We start from the raw sequence: 9,667 nt of genomic DNA, 5'->3' as shown, positions 1-9,667 counted from the left end.
CTGTCAGTGTATAAGAAAGTTATACACCAATTAGTGCCAACACTGTGTTTTACACCACTGATTGTAAAAATGGCCATATACTACATACTGCAGAAGAATAGTGAGAAGATAACATCGTTGAATCATCTGATTGACATGGTTGTGACTGATAATGTGACTCCAAAATGTCTCACTTTTCTCAGAGACTCCAACTCTCCCGTTTTCGACGGGAGATCTCCCGCCGAAAGCCCATTTTTGCACAATCTCCCGTTCTCCCGTTTGAGATTTGATTTCTCCCGCCCTGGCTCTGTGTCTCCCGGTGGAAAGGATTTCTTACTTATTTCTATCGTATGTTGAAAAAATAAGCCTCAGATAGCACCAGAGAACACCTAGAATCCTAGGAACTTCGCGCTTCGCACACATCAACTTGAAGTCTCCCGTTTGCTAGGGGTGTCGGGCGGGAGAATCTCCAGATCAGAAGGAGCTTGGGGTTGGAGTCTCTGTTTTCTCACTGTATATTTTTCTTAGATTTTGCTACACTAGTTTTAAATTGAACCTGGCATAACATTTCACTTCAATGACTGTTCTTTCTGTTGCTCTGCACGATTACATCTTGAAATTGTTTCATGAGAAAGACAAGCTGTTTAACCTGTTAATGACAAGCTCAATTGGCAATAACACACACAGACACAAGACACCTGCTGAGTATACCCTGGAATCTGGACTGGTCTTGTGCTGCATGTGACTGTGTATCTGACACATCAGTACTCAATTTACTTGAAATGTATCCTCCAAAATTCTGTGCAATTATTTGCATGCATGAGCAGAATTAACCTTTGAGTAAAAAAACAAACAAACAGATAAATTACATTGGTTATTAAACATTACAGACTCATCGAGATTTAATCAAGTCGTACAAATACCAGAGGTATTATTTTGTTTTGTTCTGTGTTTTTCTCTTTTCTTTCTTTTTTAATGAGAGCACACTGCATCATAGGCACTTCATTTTTGATGTGGTAGACAATACTGTGCAGGACATTACAAAACATGTTTCTCCCACTTGGTCGTAGAACCATTCAATGGGGGATCTCATACTGTAAAAGGACAAGTTTACCTTTATACATGTGGATTGAGTGAATGCAGCAATATCGGTACAACACATCAGTAAAAGTTTCAGGAAAATGGGATGATCCCTTTAAAAGTTGTGTGAATTTTTAAAGTTTCTGTGCAGCCACTGCTGGATGAGAAGACTACTACTGTGTGTGATGTCACATGCATAGAACTATACACTAAAATGATAAAGAGAATCCAACAAAATTTCGTTTTTTTTTTTTTTTAAAGTACACATGCTCTCGACTTGTCAGATGTACATGTGTATGTCAGGGGTAATATCATTCCCCCTGCCTTCTAAAAGAGTCAAGTCAAGTGCACTTTTATTATATGATAAAAGTGAAAATATGTTGAAATATTTTTTTTTCTTTGTATTCTTCTACACATGTGACATCACAAACTGTACCTGTCTTCTCATCCAGCAATGGTGGCACTGAAACTTCAAAAATTCATAAGTTTTTAAACATTAACTGTTCAAATTTCCTCAAACCTTCATTGATGTGCTCTACTCTTATTGCTGCATTCACTCACATGTCTATAACGGTGAACTTGTCCCTTTACAGGCATTTCCTCCTTCATTGCACTTCCCTGGCAGTGAGTTTACTTCTCCAGGACAAATGGGCAAATGAGTTAATAGCACCTCGTACCACATTTTAATTACCTGGTACCAAAAATAAATATATTGATAAACAAGAGGAGCTCATCAGTGTGTGGTTTGGACTGCTATTCTAATACATTTGCATCCGTAACACTCAAAAAGGGTCAAATCCGGACATGAACATTGCAAAACAATTTCTTGCTCTGCTGGAACAATGCCCATTTAGTTCAGATTGTGCGCTGGCTGCTTCCACTGCTGTAAAAAAAAATACAACAAACATACAACAACAACAAGGAAAAGTAGAAATTACGCGGTGCGTAACATATGTCCCCGCCGGAAGTAGCATTTTGTAACAAAATGTGCAATATAGGTAAAAAATCAAGGTCAAAGGTCAAAGAAGTCAAAGGTCAAAATTCTGTGTAGAAGTTTTGAAGCCCTCACCTAGTGCCATCACATAAAGCAAATGGAATCGAAATTGGGTTAGAAATGGTGAAGGAGTAGCATTTTGTGGCCAATGTACAATATAGGTCAAAAATCAAGGTCAAAGGTCAAAGAAGACAAAGGTCAAAATTCTGTGTAGAAGTTTTGAAGCCCTCACCTAGTGCTATCACATAAAGCAAACGGAATCGAAATCGGGTTAGAAATGGCGAAGGAGTAGCATTCTGTAGCAAAATGCACAATATAGGTCAAAAATCAAGGTCAAAGGTCAAAGAAGTCAAAGGTCAAAATTCTGTGTAGAAGTTTTGAAGCCCTCAACTAGTGCCATCATATAAAGCAAACGGAATCGAAATCGGGTTAGAAATGGCGAAGGAGTAGCATTTCGTAGCAAAATGTACAATATAGGTCAAAAATCAAGGTCAAAGGTCAAAGAAGTCAAAGGTCAAAATTCTGTGTAGAAGTTTTGAAGCCCTCACCTAGTGCCATCACATAAAGCAAACGGAATCGAAATCGGGTTAGAAATGGCGAAGGAGTAGCATTTTGTAGCAAAATGTACAATATAGGTCAAAGGTCAAGGTCAAAGGTCACGACTGAAATTCTGTGTAGAAGTTTCAAAGCTCCCATGTAGTGCTATCATATAAAGCAAACAGAATCAAAATTGGCTCATAAATGACAGAGAAGTAGCAAATTGAAGATTTTGATCACACACGGACGCACACACGGACACACAGACGGACGGACGGACGGACACACGGACGGACACACGGACACACACACGTACGGAGCCCGTTTCATAGTCCCCTGCTCGAACTCGTTCGGCGGGGACAAAAATTCCTCAGCACAGATAAATGGTTAAAACAGATTTAAGACACCAGTTTGACTGCACAGTAGCTATGTATCATTGTCGGCTGATGCTGCTGAAGTCTTTTTGTAGAATTCTTTGAAAGCCTCGTAACACTTTGATCGATAGTCTCCTCTTAGCCAAGTACTAACGCCGGCAACCCTCCTTTCTTTTGCACACAGGTTTTGATTTGCAACACTTTCTTTGTGTGGAGGGGATGTACCCAGCCTATCTGCATCATTAACGACAGAAGCGGCAGCTTTTTCTGTCTTACTGCTTGTGTCTATACAACCATTTACTCTCAATTTTGTCCTTTTCTGACAGAGAGAAACTCCAATGTTCTTGTCACGGCATGACAGACGATGGGCTATTGCATTGATATTGATTTCCTTTCTCGTGCGAATCTGTGCAGAATCTTTGAATGGTCCATGCCTTTCGGCCGGGGATTTATCCCTGGCTTCACAAGGAGATGAGAGACTATTGGTTCCATTTGGTTGCTGCAATGTCTGGACATTAGTGCTGTCCTCTGTTGGAGTCACTGTCTCTGTCGGATTGCGGCTGTCTCCAACTGGCTCATTAACGACGTTGTCTTCCTCGTCATCTTCAAACACCACACCTTTGGCACACTTAGCAGTGACGTGCCTCCTGCCTTGAAGTGAAGCTCGCTTCCTCACAACAGGCACATCAAGGCTGGGAGCATCACAAAAACCTTTGCCATTCATGGTGTCTTGCACACACTGGGGAATACTGAATGTATGAGCTGGAGATCGGTTAAGATAGTGGTCAAAGTTGCTCACATCATTTACACATTTTTCCCCTTTTTTGGACGTGGAAGAGTTCACAATTGGAATGATCTTCTTTGGTTTCACCTGACGAATAAACTTTTCCAGCTCAGAATAGGATGAGTGACTGGAGTAAGGGATGATGAAAACATTTGGATGATCTGTGAGGATGCTTTTACGATGGGTCCCAAAGACGGCAGATGGGATAATGACTATGGTGGGGAAGATGTCATTCCAACGCTCCACAGCAGACCATGAAATGGTGTGTTGCTGTACCACTGTGACGCGCCTCTTCTCTGTCGTAAACACAGGTTTGCATCCTATCAGATTCAGCAAGGCCATTCTCTCAGGACTCACCTGAATCTCTTCATCCAGAAATGCAGCGATGTCTTCGAGGAGGTCCTCTTTGCCTAACTGGTGCATGCCAATGACCACATCTACATATGGATGATCTCCAATAACCTGCATAATTGCAAGCCTGCAGTCAGCTTCACTTGGAAACTCAAAACTAGAATGATTGTATGTGTTATCTAGATACAATCTGTCGATTGGCCGCTGCAGTGCAAGAGGATAATTTTTGCACATGACTGGCTGGTAGCGGAAGTCCCCAGTGTACAGGAACCGTCCAAAGTATCCCTCAAACAAGAACATGGTGGCTCCTGGGCAGTGATTAGCATCGATAAGTGTCACTGTCATAGTCTCCTTTCTTTCTTCATCCAGGGGAATGATCTGCGCCTCTCCTACAGTAAGGGGTCTGATCAATTCTTTAACCACTCCACACCTAGCCACCGCTATCTTGCCAGTGAGCTCAGAGCAATAGATAGGCATTCTCCATGTGGATGTGAGGCCCTGGGTATGGTCTGAGTGGGCATGTGAAAGGAAGAAGAGCTTGCTTGACGCACATTTCCGCAGCTGCCAGAAGTCTACAGCAATTGGCGTTCCTGTGATGATTCTCCCATTCATATCTGAAATCAATGGACAAATAAACAGCGTCACACCATGCAAATGCCCTCGGTGAAATGACAAATTCAACATTCATCATACAAGATTTGCAAAGATTGCTTTGAAAGATATTTTAAACACAGATTTATTCAGTCAGGCTACCCTTACAGAGAAAACACGAGACATTATTCCAGATGTTGTATCAAGCAGAAACTCTACTACAGTTTTTTCTTTGTGTTTGCTTTTGTTGTTTTGCCTCAATGACGCCACTATTTTCACAATTACATCAAAGAAAACATTTGCATGATACATGTATGTGAAAATCATTGCAATTAGTATTGCAATGCTTATAATTCCTTATGGTTTTCATTTAGATTTATTCATCTGCAGGCTTGTCTAATGAGCAACAAATGTGGCTCAAGTTTTATTCCAAGTCCGGACAAGAGAGAGACATAGTGATAAGGCCTATGTTTCTATTAATGATACTTGCATACTTTAAAAAAAAATACAACAGATGAGGTAAGTGGTCAAGTGAGTCACTCATATAATGCAGACTTATCAAATCTTGCATCTAACATTACGGCTCAAGTCTCACTGCCTCACCCATCCATCCATTAATCATTTTCGCACACCTTCAACGCCCAGAAAGAAAAAAAAAAGCAGCAAAATATGCTCAAAGTGAAAATGATGACTTGTTGGACCATCTTCCATAATGATCAGACCATCTAGATGAAATTTTGCCAGTAAAATTCATTGTATTTCAAGTGTGGGCAAATTCACAATTTCTAATCTAGATCTTGGTACTTGGTACTTGGTTGAGGTCCTCCTGAATACTCCTACGTCCTACTGGAGTTTTGACTGGAGGTGCCGGAGGGTGGACATTTAAACAATTATTCCATTTAATAACATCTCCTTAAATTTAGTAGAAATACTAGAATCAGTTTGTGTGATCTAAACAAGGAAAAGTAGTCATGCTCTCTCCTGTATGTAGTGTTCGACAAGTTAGCATGGATGTGTGGTCTTGGACATTTTGCTGACTAACAATAGGGGTCAGATACAGATCCAGAAGTTCCATACGGTCGATGGGGGGGGGGGGGGGAACCTTCCCCCACCCTAGCCCGACCAGACGCAGTGCGATCTCCGTGCGCTACTTGTATACAGCGATAGGGCTGTGTATAGTAACCTGGCCCCAAACGTTAAACCCTGGGACGCTCCTTTGCGTTTGGGCTTGTCACAGATACCCAGGCCCCACTGCACCACGCACCCCAACCTCAGACCCTTTTTGACGAGAATAATCGCTCACACTCAGTGAAGTGGACTGGAACCCTCATCTGCTCATCAGTCCTTGCTTGCGTGGACAATTCCAATCCTCAATGAGTCATTGTTGGCTTGGGAGCCAAAAGTAAGGCAAGGGACGCAGCCCCCTCCCCCAGTCACCCCCGTCCTCTGTAATCTGTATCTCACCTGGTAACTGGACCCTACACTTAGTTTTTATTTTGTAAACGCAGGTTCATTACCACCACATGATGGACAAAATCTACCAACATCAAAATGCACGTGTGGGAATGGGCACAGACGGGTGACTTTCGTGCGTGCGGGAATATGCTCTAAGCCTAACAACACTGCGGCTAGCTCACCCGAATCGCCTTAGACAAATGCTAGTTTCTAAGTCAAGTTTACCTCACGACGTCACGTTTTCCGTCGAATGTCTACACCGTGTTGAGCACCCCAGTAAATGAAGTGAAGATCATGTAGGACCTACCGGTATTCTCGTTCACACCATCGATCGTTGAACTTGCACACCACACACACCACAGAAGAGTTCTGTGTTGCACACTGCTAGAGCACCTGCTAAACTAAGCTGTCAGCTAGCTAGCTGTCCATAATCCATACACCCCGCGCGGTACATGAGCGAGAGATGGCAGCAGATAGGATCAAAGTCCAGAGCAAAGTCGTCTGGGAACAAAGTTACTAGAAGACAACAATCAGTCCACTTTCAGCTTGGAGTCTCCTGTTTGCTAGGGAATCCAGGCGGGAGAATCTCCAGATCAGAAGGTGCTTGGGGTTGGAGTCTCTGTGAATGCAGCATTATTGATTAGTAGAACACATCAGTGAAGGTTGGGGGGAAATCGGACAATCTGTTAAAAAAAAAAAGCCATGAATTTTTGAAGTATCTGCGCAGTCACTACTGGATGAGAAAACTACTATAGTGTATGATGTCACATGCGTAGAACAATATAAGAAAATAAAGAGAATTTCACAAAATGTTTTTTTTTTTTACAAAAAGAGTGCTCATTTCCTCGACTTGTCAAGTGCCTTCTGAAAGAGACAAGTCAAGTGTTTTTGTATAATGCGAGAAAAGTGAAAACATGTTGAATTTTCTGTACATTTTCTTTATATCGTTTTACACATGTGACATCGCAAGTTATACTGTAGCAGTGTTCTCATCCAGCGATGGCGGCGCTGAAACTTCAATTCCCCCCGAGGACAACCACCCCTGAGATACCGGTTATGATAATAGGGTTAGAATATTTTAAGATTAGGGCTATAGGGGTTATATAGGTTTAGGGTGAGTATCTTGGTTAGGTTAAGTTCAGGATTATGATTATACAGGTGGGGTCAGGAGAAAGGTTTTGCAGGTAACGTTGTCCAGGGGGTAATTGTCCTAGAACCGATCTAAGGATTATAATGGTCCCTCATCATGCCTGGACGACGCACTTAGTACCGGGTCGAACAGGAGGTGCAAAAGAGAATTATACTCAACGCCCTCCCTGCCTTCATTATTATTTGCCATGCAGTTTTGTTTGAGGAAACAATCAGGGTGTTACATGGTGCTTGACACAGGAAGTACTAGTCCTGAGCTATAGTCTTGTAGACGTGAAGTGTAATTGGCTTGCACACATTCATTTTAGGGCTGCTTGGCCTCAGGAAAGTTCCCCTCAATGTTAAAATTTGCATGAAGTACATTATATGTACTTTTTAAATTCAAATTAACTCTGAAAACCAATAGAGATAAACTGAATGAGATGGAAGCCAACTGTCATGTAAAGAACGGCAAACTTAATAATTAATTCTCCCAAGCCAGTATCATAATTATAGGATGAAGATGGCACCCTGTATTTACCTGGGGTGATTATGAAACACAGAACTTCAGTGTTGAACAAAAGAGTCAGCTGTGAGAATGCAATGAATGAACACATCTGAATAGGAAAGGAATGAAGGTGGATGAGAGGAATAAAGGAGAGATCAGCAACAACGGGTGGCAACATGAAGACATTCCTATACAAACTCAACTAGATGCAAAACAAAAATGGAAAATAAAGTGCTATCATCATCTTAGGGGTCTTACATCAGAATTCTCTTGAAAAAATGTCCTCAACTTTTGAAATGAATATAAATACAGGTTTAAAATGTGAGTAATACAATCACCCAATTTTTCACATGGGCATTTATACGTATATGTATTTGTTATCGTTTATCACAATACCCATGACGAAAACTATAAGATCTGCATTTACTGCATGCGTTTTCTTGAATTGCAAACATATCCAATCTATTGAAGGCAATCTGTTGTTGTTGAACTATCAAAATGCATGTAAGTTCTTCTGGAACTGACAAATATTTATCCAAACAAATAAGTTAGTAATAGGATACAATGGCCAAGGATGCATTATCAAGTTGATTTACACTTGATCACACTCAGTATCTCCAATATGGCAATAATTATATAACATAATATCCAACATACTGGATACATTTCTCCTATCAAAGCATGAAGAGCAATGGAATTGTAAAATGGCCTCAAACCTGTGCACATAATTCAAAGTTGGTTAGAGTAAAAATCTATATTTTAATTGCCCGAAAAGGAGTTTCGCACATGTTTTCAACACCCATTTGCAAATAAAAGTTCGAAACTGTTACCTTAAATTTTATACCAAGAACAATCGACCATATCAACCAATAATTGTCACAAGATTTTGAATTACTATATGTACACTAAATGATCAATATAAAAAAAAACCAACATTTTGGGGCATTCAGCTCAAAATATGAAGGAATTACTTTGAATGCTCGTCCAAATAACTGTCATTCAATGGATACAGAGGATACGGTTCATCAATCTATAGTGTTATCTCACATTATATAGTATTCTGCCACACCTTAAAAGGCCTCTGCCGTGTGAAAACCTTTGTGCGTCATTGTAATTTCTTATACATGCTTAACAACATAGTACTGAATATCTATGGGTTGTCTAGGGCTTTTGGTCGTGCGCCCAATCCAATCATGTCCCTACGTGGTATAGGGTCCATGGTCCATGCAAGTCGCATGTCTGTCTCTTAAGTAATAAGTCTTGTTTTCTATAATTTTTTTCTTTGATGGAAATAAATAAACTATTGAATTGAATTGAATTGAAAGTACAAGTCGTCTGCTAAATTTATAAAGCTATAGTTTCGCGACGACATACGGTTTACACCATATAGATCTCAAACAGCATAATCATAAAGGTCGGGTACGCTGAAAGTTTGAGAAAATAAGAAAAGGAGAGGAGCGTCTGACTGGAACTCATCCACTTCTTCCACCAAACTCTCCCTTTCCATCGTTCTATCATTTCTTTTCTCTCTGTATATCTCTCTTTCTGTCTTTCTCTATCATATACATTCGGTAATTAAAATAATATGTCAGGGGGTAAATGCCAGGGGAACAAAATGTCTAAGGTAACATGTCACTGGTGAAAAATGTGAAGGAAAACTTATAGGGACAAAATGTGAAGAGGGAGAAAAATGTCATTGGTAAACATGATTTCAATGTGTAAATAATGTGTCAGGGTTATAATGTTAGGGGATGAAATGCCACAGGTAAGAATGTCAGGGGAAAATTAAGGGGTATAAATAGGAGCTTTTATATACTTTTTGAAAATTGCCACAGATGTTAGTCACTCTCTAAAAAAATCGAGTGAAAATTTTCACTCTAAAAAGA

General features: G+C 40.5%; 1 protein-coding gene across 1 annotated transcript; it reads right to left on the bottom strand.

The window, feature by feature from the left end:
• Positions 1-3,016: 3,016 nt before the first annotated feature.
• LOC139744819 (5' exonuclease Apollo-like) lies at positions 3,017-4,711 on the bottom strand. Its single transcript, XM_071655234.1, has one exon. It carries the CDS (start codon positions 4,709-4,711, stop codon positions 3,017-3,019), a length of 1,695 nt encoding a protein of 564 aa, XP_071511335.1.
• Between the last annotated feature and the right edge of the window lie 4,956 nt (positions 4,712-9,667).

The sequence above is a fragment of the Diadema antillarum genome, unplaced genomic scaffold, assembly GCF_040938485.1.
Source record: "Diadema antillarum isolate AM-2024a unplaced genomic scaffold, OU_Dant_1.0 seq00001214_RagTag, whole genome shotgun sequence".
Taxonomy (NCBI): domain Eukaryota; kingdom Metazoa; phylum Echinodermata; class Echinoidea; order Diadematoida; family Diadematidae; genus Diadema; species Diadema antillarum.
The sequence above is the reverse complement of the archived record's forward strand: the minus strand, read 5'-3'. Positions and strand labels throughout refer to the sequence as shown.

Excerpts from the sequence above, each read along its gene's own strand:
- LOC139744819 (XM_071655234.1), bottom strand. The coding sequence starts at position 4,711 with ATGAATGGGAGAATCATCACAGGAACGCCAATTGCTGTAGACTTCTGG.